The sequence below is a fragment of the Ictidomys tridecemlineatus genome, chromosome X, assembly GCF_052094955.1.
Source record: "Ictidomys tridecemlineatus isolate mIctTri1 chromosome X, mIctTri1.hap1, whole genome shotgun sequence".
NCBI classification, from domain to species: Eukaryota; Metazoa; Chordata; class Mammalia; order Rodentia; family Sciuridae; genus Ictidomys; species Ictidomys tridecemlineatus.
The window spans coordinates 57356644-57371341 of record NC_135493.1 but is presented as its reverse complement, the minus strand read 5'-3'; the positions used below and the strand labels follow the sequence as shown (position 1 = coordinate 57371341).

Genomic DNA, 14698 nt, shown 5'->3' with positions numbered 1-14698 from the left:
TTAAGCATATAATCCAAGGAGTGGGATAATGGGGTCAAATGGTGGTTCCATTCTCAGTTTTCTTTTTTTTTACATTCCAAGTTTTCTAAGGAATTTCTATGCTGCTTTCCAGAGTGGTTGCACCAATTTGCAGTCCCACCAGCAATGTATAACTGAACCTCTTTCTCCACATGCTCACCAACATCTATTTTTGCTTATATTCTTGATAATTGCCATCTGACTGAGTGAGATGGAATTTCAGTGTAGTTTTGATCAAATTTGTATTAAGTTGCCTGTAGTGTAAAGTACTCACAACAACAACAACAACAACAACAAACCTATTTGTTTTTCTAGGTTTATATTGTGCTCCACACTAGGTTCTTTGTATATCTTATAAGTTTTTTGTTTCTCCCTACTCTATGGCTGTTCATGTCTGCAGACCATTTTATTTCATTTTACTAGTATCTAATAGGGAAAGTTTTGTCTATATCTTTTGTTTGCTCTGACACAGGTTATGTGAATTGTTCTGGACAAACTTCTGACCTCAGTTTGAAACAATTTATTTGGTCAACCATACTTAGCTATACTGTAGGTAGATAAGAACTGAACACTGCCTTCTGTATATAGTCAATTTCTTGGACAGAGATACATTCTGACAAATGCATCATTAGGCGATTTTGTGGTCATATGAGCATCAGAGAGTGCACATGTGCAAAATAAGATGACTATGATGTCACTGTGTGACATGACTTACTTTATTGGATTATCAGTCCATCATTGACTAAAATAGCATTATATAGCTTATGATCATACTTTTAAATTTTTATTTTTAAATTTAAAAATTTCATCTGATACATAAAAGTATACATTTATGGGGTACCATGTTATGTTTTGATAAATTCACACATTGTGTAATGTTCAAACCAGGTAAACCTGTATCTCCTTTGTCATCATCTCTTTATGATGAAATCACTAAAAAATATTCTATTTTTTTTAAAAATACACTGTACATTATCATCATATATAGTCATCTGAGTGTATAATAACATACCAGTGTTCCTTTTTTCCCATCTAACTATACTTAGTATTCATTAATCAATCTCTCTCCAACTGTTCTTTCCTTCTATTCTTTCTGGCCTCTGGTAACTCTCATTATACTGTCAACTTGTATGGGGTCAAATTTTTAGATTGTACATGTGAATAAGATCATGTAGCCATAGTTCTGTGCTTGGATTATTTCACTTAACACAATGATCTCCAGTTCTATCCATAAATGGCAGAATTTCATTGTTTTTTAAATATTTATTATTTAGTTTTAGGTGGATACAGTATCTTTATTTTTTATATTTTTTATATTGTGCTGAGGATCAAACCCAGTGCCTCACACATGCTAGGTGAGCACTCTACCACTGAGCCACAACCCCAGCTCCTCATTGTTTTTATGACTGAATAGTATTCCACTGTGTATATTTACCACATTTTTTTATTCATTCATAGGTTGATGGTACTCAGGTTGTTTTCCATTTCTTGGTAGTTGTGAAGAGTGTTGCATGCAGATACAGATACTCTTTGACATACTGATTTCATTTTCTTTGCATATATACCCAGTGGTGGGATTACTGGATCAAAAGGTAGTTCTTTAAATTTTTTGAGGAACCGCCATACTGTTTTCCATAATTGCTACACTAATTTACATTCACACTAACAGCATAAAAGGCTTCCCTTTCTCTACATTCTTGCCAGCACTTGCTGTCTTCTATCTTTTTGGTAATAGCTATTCTTACTGGGGTAAGATGATAATCTTATTATGGTTTTAATTTGCATTTCCCTGATGATTGGAAATGTTGAACATTTTTCCACACACTTATTAGCCAAATATTTGGATGTCTTCTTTTCCTAAATGTCTATTTGGATGCATTACTCATTTTAATTGGATTATTATTTTTTATTGAGTTTTTATTGAGTTCTTTGAGTTCCTTATATATTCTGTATATTAATCACTTGATATATGTATAGTTTGCAAATATTTTCACTTACTCTGTAGGTTGTCTCTTCACTATGTTTATTATTTCCTTTGCTATACAGAGCTTTTTAGTTTGATCTAATCCTATTTGTTTATTTTTGCTTTCATTTCCTTTGCCTTGCCCTAAAAATACTTGCCCATTCCAATGTCCCATAGCATTTCTCTTATGTTTTTTTCTATGAGTTTCATGGTTTCAGGTCTTACATTAAGGTCCTTAATCCATTTTGACATCAATTTTATAATTGGTGAGAGTTATGGGTCAAGTTTCATTTTTCTTCATATGGATATCCAATTTCCTGGCACCATTTATTGAAATGATTATTGTATTTCTTTTATTGTAACATTTTTTTTTGTACTAGGGATTGAGAACCCAGGAGTACTTTAATACTGAGCTACATCCGTGGTCATTTTTTTTTTTTTTTAAGATAGGGTCTGGCTAAGTTGCTGAGACTGGACAGAAACTTGTGATCCTCCTGTCTGTTTCCTCGTTGCTGTGATTACAGACATGCACCATGATGCCTGTTATTGCTTGTAATTTGATAGAAGGGGTGGAAAGCAGCCTGTGGTCCTGGTTTTAATTTCCTTCAATTATTTTAAATTTCCTCATGGAGGCTTAGTTGGCCCACCTTTGGGTGAATCCTCAAGCTCATTCCAGTGTCTGTGGAACAGTCTTGTCTGTCTCTGTTGAGGTTCTACAGAAGCACATAGGATTATAAATCTTGAGGACTTTTGTTTTTCTTGACCTATCTTAGGTCAGCTTACTCACACACTCTGCTCAGTACCACTTTGGGAAGTATTGTGAAGGAGCTTTTCTGAGCTGAATCTTCTATTTTCACCATGAATTTTTGAACTGTATGACTTGAGGCCATACCTTGCCTCTTTAGTTGCTGCTGTTCAATTTTAGGCTTATGTATGTATGTGTACATGTGCCTTTCCTCCCTAACTTTCCCTCAACCAAAAGGAAATAATTTCATCACATTTTATACGATGTTAAAAATATATAAATTAAGTCCTCTACTAATCTAACTGCCTCTGCCCCAATTATTGTTATAAGTCATTAATAGTTTTGGCAAATAGGCTACCAAATTGTCTAAGCATACATACCTAGGTTGAATACCTATACTTTTAATCTCTTTTTTAAAAAGGATAATATTATATATATATATATATAAAGCAAAAAAATAAAAAGAGAGAACTTTAAAAACTCAGTAATACAGACATTCCCATAGGAAATGGGAAAGATGTAAACAGACCTTTCACCAAACACAATTTATAGATGTCAGATAAGCACATGAAAAGATATTCAGCATTCTTAGTCATTACATAAATGCAAATTAAAATCACCATAAGATACTACTATATGCCCTCTAAAATTAAAAAGACTGACCATACCACTTATAAGCAGGGATGTAGAACAATTAGGATTCTCATAACCTGCTTATGAGAACACACAATGGTGTAGCATTTTGAAAAAATTTAGCAGTGTCCTAAGAAAAGTTCAATGTGTACCTACTTTGTGCTTCAGCCATTTCATTCATAGGTATTTACTCAAGAGTGGCAAAAGCATATGTTCACTCAAAGAATTGTACAGGAATGTTCATAGCGGCTTTATTTGTAATAGCTAAGACCTGGAAACAATCCAAATGTCCAGTAAAAGGTGGATGGATAAGCTGGGTTTGTTTATACAATGGAATACTAGTCAGCTATGGAAGGGAATGAACTATTGATACATGCAGTAATGACCTGGATGAATTTTAAAGTAATAATAATACCAATTGTTAAACATCATACAAAACAATACCTACTGTGTGATTCTGGGGTTTTTTGCCTTTTAAAAAATTATTTATTCTAATTAGGGATATATGACAGAATGCATTTTGATTTATTGTACACAATTGCAGCACAACTTTTCATTTCTCTGGTTGTACACAATGTAGCGTCACACCTCATGTGCAGTGACACAAGTATCTAGGGTAATGATGTCTATCTCATTCTATAGTCTGCCTTTTTGATGTGATTTGATATTATAAAGATTTTCTTATTTTGTGTCTGTCTTGTTTTTCTTTTTTTATTATTAGTTGTTCAAAACATTACAAAGCAGAATACAACAGACACTAGTATGGCAGTATGTAAAAACGTGGATGTGTAACCCATGTGATTCTGCAATCTGTATATGGGGTAAAAATGGGAGTTCATAATCCACTTGAATCAAATGTATGAAATATGATATGTTAAGAGCTTTATAATATGTGATTCTGTTTATATAAAATTCTAAAAAATACAAACTAGTTTTTCATAACAGAAATCAGATTATCAGAAATAAGAAATAAGACTCTTATTTGCCAGGGGACAGGGCCAAGGGGGATGGGAGGGATTATCAAGGGGCATAAAGAAACTTTTTGGAACAATAAATGTTCCTCAGTTTAATTGTGGTTATGTTTTTAAAGGTATATACATATGTCAAAACTCATCAATTGGGACTGGGGTTGTGGCTCAGGGGTACAGCACTTGCCTAGCATGTGTGAGGCACTGAGTTCAATCCTCAGCACCACATAAAAAAATAAATAATTTTTGTCCATCTACAACTAAAAAAAACTTAAAAACTCATCAAGTTGCACGTTTAAACATGTAGCTTATTTATGTCAATTTAAATCAAGGAATAAAAGGAAAAATATAACATGGACTTCTTTCCATGACAGCACCAAGATATAAGTGTGGTGTTTCATTATATGTATGTACTGTGATTTTATCATCACAGCCCTGGTTTGGTGACTCATCTGTTCTGGGTGAAGAGGCCCCTTTTTACTTTGTGGATAAGGATAAGAATGGCTTTTATTTGCTGAAATTGATTAACACATCTGACATCATCAGTCAGAATGTAATTTCTGAAACTTACTGCTTCTGGCTGTCCATGACCTCTAGTATCATTGGACCCAGAAGACTCTTATTTATCCTACACATGGAAACAGATTAAGTGACATAAGTGATCTTTCCCATAAAATTATGGAGCCCCAGAGATAATCTAATTCAACCCCCTTATTTTTACAGAAAAGAAAGCAGGATAAGTGATTTACCTGTGATCATACAGATAGCTAGAGCACAGGACTCCCATCTCTTAGTTTATTTTTTACAGAACAGATGTCAAATAATTGCTTTTTTGCCCTGGGGTTGTTTATATTAGCTCTGGATCAGTACACATTAATCTTTAGGAAAAAACACAAGCAAAAACCACACTCCATGGGTCACTGTTAAACATCTTCTCTGGAGGAACGATTTTGCTAGGAGTTCTTTTTTCTTTGGAGCAAAGGGGAGGAAAGAATGATTTTAAAGTAAAAAAATAAAGTCAAGTTCCCTGCTGTGCCTTGTACTATAAAGCTAATCCATTTTTTAAAGGAATAACTGGTGTTTCACTTCTTGAAAGCCCTAGGATTTCAACCCCTGCTGTCTGTTTTCACAGAACTATCTCAAACATCACGTGACAACTTGGAAAGTTTATTCTTTACTGGGTAGGATATTGTAGATTTGGATACTATTCTTTGTTCATTTATTATTTTGTTGGTTTATTTGATAAATACATATGAATGCCTACCATGTGCCAGGAACTATTCCCTTGCTAGCAGACTTTAAATTTTGGGGTAGTAGGCACACATGCACAAACACACACACACACACACACACACACACACACACACACACACAAGATCAGTAAACAAATAGTATATCAGATGTTGACAAGTGCAATGGAGAAAATTAAGGAGACTTGATAGGAATGCTAGGAATACACTATATATATAATATATATATATATATGTTGTTTAGGATAGCTAGGGAAAGTCTTAGTGGGGTAACATTTGAGCAAAGGCAATAAGCAAATGAAGGTGCAAACTTTGAGAGTATCTTATGGAAGAACATTGCAGGCAGAGAAAACAGTGGGTATAAAGATACTAAAATGATGTTTGTGTTTGATACTTTTGGATAATCTGGAACTGAGTGAGTAGGGTGGAATGGGAGGAGATAAATACAGAGATGGGGCAGATCATATAAAACTTGATTGACACTTGAAAGTACTGTCTTACTGTGTATGAGAAGGTTCTGAGTGAGTGACATGATCTCATTTTTCTTTTTAAAAACTGAGATAAAATTTGCGTAACATGAAACCATCATTTTAACAAATTTAAGGTGTTCAATGCTGTGGTTGTTAGTAGTGATGGTTGCACTACATTCTTTTTTTATATTTTTTTATTGGTTGATCAAAATATTACAAAGCTCATGACATATCATCTTTCATACATTTGACTCAATTGGGTTATGAACTCCCATTTTTACCCTAAATACAAATTGCAGAATCACATCTGTTACACACTCACATTTTTACATAATGGCATATTAGTGACTGTTGTATTCTGCTACCTTTCCTATCCCCTACTATCCCCCCTCCCCTCCCCAACCATCATCCCTCTCTACCTCATCTGCTGTTGTTCAATTCTCTCCCTTGTTTCCTCCCCTTTCCCCTCACATCCTCTTCTATGTAATTTTGTGTAACATTGAGGGTCTCCTACCATTTCCATATGCTTTCCCTTCTCTCTCCCTTTCTCTCTCCCCACTTGTCTTTGTTTAATGTTAATCTTTTCCTCATGCTCTTCCTCCCTGTTCTGTTCTTAGTTGCTCTCTTTATATCAAAGAAGACATTTGGCATTTGTTTTTTAAGGACTGGCTAGCTTCGCTTAGCATAATCTGCTCTAATGCTATCCATTTCCCTGCAAATTCTATGATTTTGTCATTTTTTATTGCTGTATAGTACTCCATTTGTATAGATGCCACATTTTTTTAATCCATTCATCTATTGAAGGGCATCTAGGTTGGTTCCACAGTCTAGCTATTGTGAATTGTGCCGCTATGATCATTGATGTGGCAGTATCCTTATAGTACGCTCTTTTAAGATCCTCAGGGAATAGTCCGAGGAGGGCGATAGCTGGGTCAAATGGTGGATCCATTCCCAGCTTTCCCAGGTATCTCCATACTGCTTTCCAAACTGGCCTTACCAATTTGCAGTCTCACCAGCAGTGTACAAGTGTACCCTTTTCCCCACATCCTCGCCAACACTTATTGTTGTTTGACTTCATATTGGCTGCCAATCTTACTGGAGTGAGATGGTATCTTAGGGAGGTTTTGATTTGCATTTCTCTGACTGCTAGAGATGGTGAGCATTTTTTCATGTACTTGTTGATTGATTGTATGTCCTCCTCTGTGAAGTGTCTGTTCAGGTCCTTGGCCCATTTGTTGATTGGGTTATTTGTTATCTTATTGTTTAATTTTTTGAGTTCTTTGTATATTCTGGATATTAGGGCTCTATCTGAAGTGTGAGGGGTAAAAAATTTGTTCCCAGGATGTAGGCTCTCTATTCACCTCTCTTATTGTTTCTCTTTCTGAGAAAAAACTTTTTAGTTTAAGTAAGTCCCATTTATTTATTCTTGTTATTAACTCTTGGGCTATGGGCGTCCTATTAAGGAATTTGGAGCCTGACCCCACAGTATGTAGATCGTAGCCAACTTTTTCTTCTATCAGACGCAGTGTCTCTGATTTGATATCTAGCTCCTTGATCCATTTTGAGTTAACTTTTGTGCATGGCGAGAGAAAGGGATTCAGTTTCATTTTGTTGCATATGGATTTCCAATTTTCCCAGTACCATTTGTTGAAGATGCTATCCTTCCTCCATTGCATGCTTTTAGCCCCTTTATCAAATATAAGAAAGTTGTAATTTTGTGGATTGGTTTCTGTGTCCTCTATTCTGTACCATTGGTCCACCCACCTGTTTTGGTACCAGTACCATGCTGTTTTTGTTACTATTGCTTTGTAGTACAGTTTGTACAGTATTGCTATACCTCCAGATTCACACTTCCTGCTTAGAATTGCTTTTGCTATTCTGGGTCTTTTGTTTTTCCATATGAATTTCATGATTGCTTTATCTATTTCTACAAGAAATGCCGTTGGGATTTTGATTGGCATCGCATTAAACCTGTAGAGAACTTTGGGTAGTATCGCCATTTTGATGATGTTAGTTCCGCCTATCCATGAACAGGGTACATTTTTCCATCTTCTAAGATCTTCTTCTATCTCTCTCTTTAGGGTGCTGTAGTTTTCATTGTATAAATCTTTCACCTCTTTTGTTAGGTTGATTCCCAAGTATTTTATTTTCTTTGGGGATATTGTGAATGGGGTGGTTTTCCTCATTTCCATTTCAGAAGTTTTGTTGCTGATATACAGGAATGCCTTTGATTTATGTGTGTTGATTTTATATCCTGCCACTTTGCTGAATTCATTTATTAGTTCTAGTAGTTTCTTTGTAGACCCTTTTGGGTCTGTTGAATATATTATCATGTCATCCGCAAATTTCATCCCTGGGATGCAAGGCTGGTTCAATATACGGAAATCAATAAATACTATTCACCACATCAATAGACTTAAAGACAAATATCATATGATCATCTCGATAGATGCAGAAAAAGCATTTGACAAAGTACAGCATCCCTTTATGTTCAAAACACTAGAAAAACTAGGGATAACAGGAACTTACCTCAACATTGTAAAAGCTATATATGCTAAATCTCAGGATAGCATCATCCTAAATGGAGAAAAACTGAAGGCATTCCCTCTATAATCTGGAACAAGACAGGGATGCCCTCTCTCACCACTTCTATTCAATTTAGTTCTTAAAACACTAGCCAGAGCAATTAGACAGACAAAAAAAATTAAATGCACTACATTCTTAAAGTACTATCTAAATTCAGAACATTTTCATCACCCCCCAAAGAAATCCTGTACCCAATAAGCATCCACTCCCCATTTTCTACTTTCTATCTCTCCGTATTTGCCTAATTTGTGTTCTGTTTCATACAAATAGTGTCATAAAAATGTGGCCATTTGTGTCTGGCTTCTTTCAGTTAGCATAACATTTTCAAGATTCCTTCATGTTGCACCATGTATCAGAACTTAATTTCCTTTTATAGGAGAATAATATAATATATATATATATATATATACACACACACACACACACACACACACAATTTTTATATAGTCATCCATAGATGGAAATTTGGGTTGTTTTCACATTTTTGGCTATTTGGAATAATGTTGATATGAACATTTATGTTTTTACATGAATGTATGTTTTTTAATGCTCTCAGGTATATATCTAGGAGTGGAATTGCTGAACTGTCTGATTTATATTTTCCAGGCTCTTTTTTGGCCACTGAGTTGTGAATTGATTGACTGGAGACAAAGAAAGAAGCAGGGAGATTTGTTAGGAGGCTATTGCAACCATTCACTTGCCAAACAGTAATGCTTTGGACCAGAGTAATAGCACTGGAAGGGATGGGAACTAATGAGATTCTAGATGTATTTTGGAGATAGAGACAAGAGGATTTGCTGACATATTTTATTTGTATTATGAGATAAAGAGAGGAGTCAAGGATAATTCTTAAGATTTTCAATCTTAGAAATGACAGAAGGGAGTTTCCATTTGATGAGATTGAGTGAAGAGCAGGTTTTGGCGAAGATTGGGGCTTTGGTTTTAGACTTGTGTTTGACCCATCCAAGTTGGAGAGGCTGAGTAGGCTATCGGAAAAATAAGTCTGTATTTAAGACATACATTTAAGTTATAAGCTTATAGGTGATATTTAAAGCCATGATACAAGATGAGATCATTTAAGAGTAATGCTAGATGGAGAAGAGAAGCAACCCTGAGAAGAAGCCTGGACACAATCCAAATGGTAGAGTTCCTAGAGAGGAGGAGGGACCAGAAACCGAAACTGAGAAGGGGCAGCCAGTGAGCTTAAAGGAAGAAACCTTGGGGGTATGGAGATCTGGGAGTCAAGGGAAATTAATTGAGATATTAGAGATAGAATGACTTTTTCCCTTTTCCTGCTTTTCTTATTAATTCTTTAAGAGGCCCAGGGATGATATTTTGCCTTTTAGATATGAGGACTGCTGTTTTATTTTTATTTTTTTTAATTAAAAACTTGTTAAAACTTGGGAATAATATTTCCTTGCCTTTTATCTGAATAAAAGGTAATATGTGTTCATTATAAAATGTAAACATTAAAACAATCCTTTAAATTAAAACAAACAAGAAAGCAAAAGCTTTTAACCAAAGCTTAAAGTTCCCCCATTTAACTGAAATTTTTACCCTTTGACCAACACTTTTCTCTGACTTCCTCAGCCCCACCAGTAACTCTCCATCATTGTACTCTTCAACGTCAACTACCATTCTGCTCTTTGTCTCTGTTAGACTTTACACTTCACATGAGTGAGATTATGCAGTATTTATCTTTCTATGTCTGTCTTTTTTCACTCAGCATAATGTCTTCCATGTTCATTATACTGTAGAAAAACATAGGATTTCCTTTGTGTGTGTGTGTATGTGTGTATATTGCTAGGGATTGAACCCAGGGCCTTGTGTATGCAAGGCAAGCACTGTACCAACTGAGCTATATCCCCAGCCCAGGGTTTCTTTCTTTTTAAAGGCTGAACAATATTCTATTGTATATATCCATATTTTTTCAACCCACTTATCAGTTGATGGACATTTTGGTTACCTTTACTTCTTAGGTACTGTGAATAATGTTGCAATAAACATGGAGGTACAGATATCTCTGTTAAAAAATGTTCTTTTTAGTTATACATGGCAGTATTGTATTAATTGACTTATTTGGTGTAACCACTCTGGAAAGCAGTATGGTTTCCTAAAAAATCTTGGAATGTAATCATAGTTTTTTTCCCAGTTATCCCAAACCTTGGTGTATATCCAAAGGAGCTAAAAACAGCATACTTCAGTGATGCAGCCACATCAATGTTTATTAGCAGCTCAATTCACAATAGCTAAGCTATGAAACCAACCTATATGTAGTACATATACACAATGGAATATTACTGAGCCAGAAAAAATAATGATATTTTGGCATTTGCTGGTAGGTGGATGGAACTGGAGACTGTTATGCTAAGTGAAATAAGCCAATCCCCTAAAACCAAAGGTCATATTATCTCTCTGATATGTGGATGTTAACACACAACAAGGATGGAGAGGAAGAATAGAAGTTCAGTAGATTAGACAAAGGGGGATGCAGGGAAGGGAGGGGATCAGGAATAGGAAAGAGAGTGGAATGATTCTCACATAACTTTCCTATGTACATTTATGAATATACCACAGCGACTCTCTATGTAGCATATACAATCTCAGGACTTGGAACCTTATTAGGAGGGCTGCTGTTTTAAATGCTTAGGTTCATCATTCACTATGATAATTAAGCTTTAAAGCCACTTTGGACTTCTGTATACTGTCTTTAAGACATACTGATTATTTTTGGATCTACTTAAGTTGCATTGAAGGAATTTATTCAAGAATTTGATCAACAGACATTTAACTATCTAACTGATGCTAAACCTGTCTTCTAAGCAATGGGAACACAGTGGTGCGCAAGCTATGTGGTCACTGATCTCATGTAACTTAGTCTATTGGAATAGAAAGACATTAAACAAATCATTTAACAAAGTAAATAATTTGTTTTAAAGACATAAATACTTACATATGTTATGAGTGTTAACAAGAATTGGGGTATTTTGGGAGCAAGTTTGTTAATCCAGACTTAGGATATGGTCAGAGAAATCTGGAGGAATTAACATAAGGAGAGACCTCAAGAAGGAGTAGATTCAGCTAGATGAAGAAAAGTAGCCATTGTGAAAAGAACATCTCAGGCAAAGAAAAGAAGGAAGAGAAAGAACTTTGGGATATTCAAAGAACCAAAAGGTTTTCTTCTTTCCAGAACGAAAGTACAAAGAAGAGTGGAGGATGAAAGATGAGGCTGGAGTACTGAGCAGGGTTCAAATCATAATGATTTTCCTGCCAGGCCAAGTAATTTGAATTCAGTCCCAACAGAAATAGGGAACCTGTGAAGTTCTTACAATCTACTCATACTTATTTGAGAAAAATCACTTAGGCTACAGTAGTGAACGAATTATTAGAAAGGAGGTCCTACTGGAGGCAGGAGAGCTAATTTCCTTTAAATATTGACTCTTTGTTTTTATTCTAGCATGCCATTCGAAGTGCCAAAGCAGAAAAGTGGAAAGAGTGTGATAGAGGCTGAGAGTGAGAGTTTGGATAGCTACACAGCTGACTCAGACAGCACCTCCAGGTTGGGTTTCCCCCATTTTCCTTACTATTTCCCATTTCCCTTACGTCTGCTCAATCTACGTTCCCATTTTGTTCTCTAGCATCAGAATGCATGTTTGCTATGCCTTGAGTGTTCCTGATTTCTGTCCTCAGGAAATCGAATGCAGTATTTTCTTCCCAGAAGTCTTTCAGTAGGTCTTCTACTGATTTGGCTCTGGGTACAGCTTCTTGGAATGTGTTAAGTTCCCCAGTCTGCTGTACCTTGGAGGATTTTTCCTAGCCCAGAAGCAATTGATGCCACTGCCCCTTAGGAATGGGAGTGTGAGTGTTTGTGTTTGTATAAAGTTGCATATTTGATCTTCTGCATTCCTTCAAGGTAAATCAGATATGAAGTGTATTTTTTGGATTTGGTTACTATGATGACCCCAAGCCAGTGACTCTCCCTCCTTGCTAGAGCTTCGAGTCCTGATTAAAAGAGGAAGGGGAGGAGGTAACTTAGTTCTAACTTCTGAATCTGCCTCCAGGAGAGACTCTCTGGATAAATCTGGCCTCTTTCCAGAATGGAAGAAGATGTCTTCTCCTAAATCTCAAGTTGAAAAGGTAAACCAGGCTATTTGTCTTTCCTTCTCTTCTTTCCCTTCCTCCCTCTTCCTCACTCCCTCCCTTCTTTCCTTCCTTCCTTTCTTTCCCCACTCCTCTCCTCTCCTCTTTTCTTTCTTTCCTTCTTTCTTTACTCAGGCCAAATTTATTTATTCATTTATTAGTATTTAGTTGTCAATGGTCCTTTATTTCATTTATTTGTATGTGGTGCTGAGAATAGAACCTAGTGTCTCACACATACTAGGCAAGTGCTCTAGCACTGACATACAACCCCAGCCCCCTCAGGCCAAATTCAAATCAGAAATTCAACTAAACAAATTTCACTTCAGATTCATCTGGGAGCATTTCCTAAGGGTTTAGTTGAAATGAATGAGAAAATAGGTTTTGTAGTACTTCCATACATTTAATCTTTCTTGTAAGTTTGTCATAGTGGACTGAAAATCTGAAGCTTATTCCACTTCATGCTATCCTTTGTTACTCATTCCTACCACCTACCCGACTATACTTTTCCATTTTATTTCCCTTATTCTTTCCTAGGAAATTCATTCAGGGGGTCAAAATGTGGTACCTGTTGATGAGGGTGAAATGATATTCAAGAAGAACACCAGAAAAATCCTCAGGCCTTCAGGTAGCCAGTTTCCCTTTATAGCCTTTGGGACTGAAATTCTGAATATCCTTTCTGGGCTCTTGTTATGGAGTAGAGTGGGTTTCTTTTGATTTGGGTTTTTGGTCTTCCACTCAGAATGCACTAAATCTGTGATAGATCTGCGCCCAGAAGATATGGGGCATGAAAGTGGCTCCTTGGGAGACAGAAGCAAATCTGTCCCAGGCCTCAACGTGGATATGGTAAGTACTATTATATATTTAATTTGGCCAGTACATTCATCTTTTTTTTAAATGTAGAGGTGATTTTAGTATTTGTTTTCAATCTGTTTAATTATTAAGAAAAATGCAACATGAATGTTGATTGCCCCCAATTTCTGAAGTAAATCCAATTCCTGTTTTGCTTAAAGGAAATAAATGTTTTCTCTGTTACCTTCTAATATATTGCTGGATATATAGTTAAGTGCTCAAATAAATACTTATTTCAAAAATGTAAAGGGGTGGATGGGTTGAAGTAGTTGAATGGAAAAGAGTTATATCTCCTATAAAAATGTTAAGTACTTATATCTTATTCTTTTTTAAATATGATAAAATGGCTTTCTTTCTGGGAAGCCAGAAATGGGGAACCATATAAACATAAAAATACTTGCATATGTGTTTACATGAAGTCTCAGAACTTTGCAGCCATTATGGTTTCCACTAAAGGAAAGATATTAGTTTTTGAAGTTTATCTTTTTTGGGGGGGTGGATACCAGGGATTGAACTCAGGGACACTTCACCACTGAGCCACATCCCCAGCCCAATTTTGTATTTTATTTAGAGACAAGGTCTCATTGAGTAGCTTAGTGCCTCACTTTTGCTGAGGCTGGGTTTGAACTCATGATCCTCCTGCCTCAGCCTCCAGAGACCCTGGGATTATGCATGTGCCCCTGCACCCTCGTATTATTTTTATTAATTCTTAATCTATATTTACTGCTCCAGGAAGAAAAAGAGGCAGAAGCAAAAGCAATAGCAGAAGCAGAAGCAGAAGAAGAAGCAGAAGCAGAAGCAGAAGCAGAAGAAGAAGAAGCAGAAGAAGAAGAAGACATTGACCACCTGGTGAAGTTGCATCGCCAGAAACTAGCCAGAAGCAGCATGCAAAGTGGATCCTCCATGGTAAGTTCTGTTAGTTCTGTGGTTAGAGACACTTCCAGGAAGAAAGAAGACCCTTGCTAGAGCAGACTCAGTACCTGGCAAAATCAGCCTAGATGCCTTTTCCAGGTAAAGCAGATGCATTTGTTTGTACTTATCCTCAACCATGAGGTGAATGAATGGGCTTTTTCTGC

General features: G+C 36.0%; 1 protein-coding gene across 3 annotated transcripts in view; it reads left to right on the top strand.

The window, feature by feature from the left end:
- Sytl4 (synaptotagmin like 4) overlaps positions 1-14698 on the top strand; it is a 63024-nt gene that overhangs the window by 32760 nt on the left and 15566 nt on the right. For 2 of the 3 annotated variants that reach the window (XM_040283648.2, XM_040283649.2), the window contains 5 exons: positions 12091-12192; positions 12695-12770; positions 13308-13398; positions 13513-13616; positions 14355-14528. In XM_040283648.2, coding sequence (XP_040139582.2) covers positions 12091-12192; positions 12695-12770; positions 13308-13398; positions 13513-13616; positions 14355-14528 — 547 coding nt within the window. The remainder of the gene's footprint in view (positions 1-12090; positions 12193-12694; positions 12771-13307; positions 13399-13512; positions 13617-14354; positions 14529-14698) is intronic. The other variant, XM_040283651.2, reaches the window with a different exon arrangement.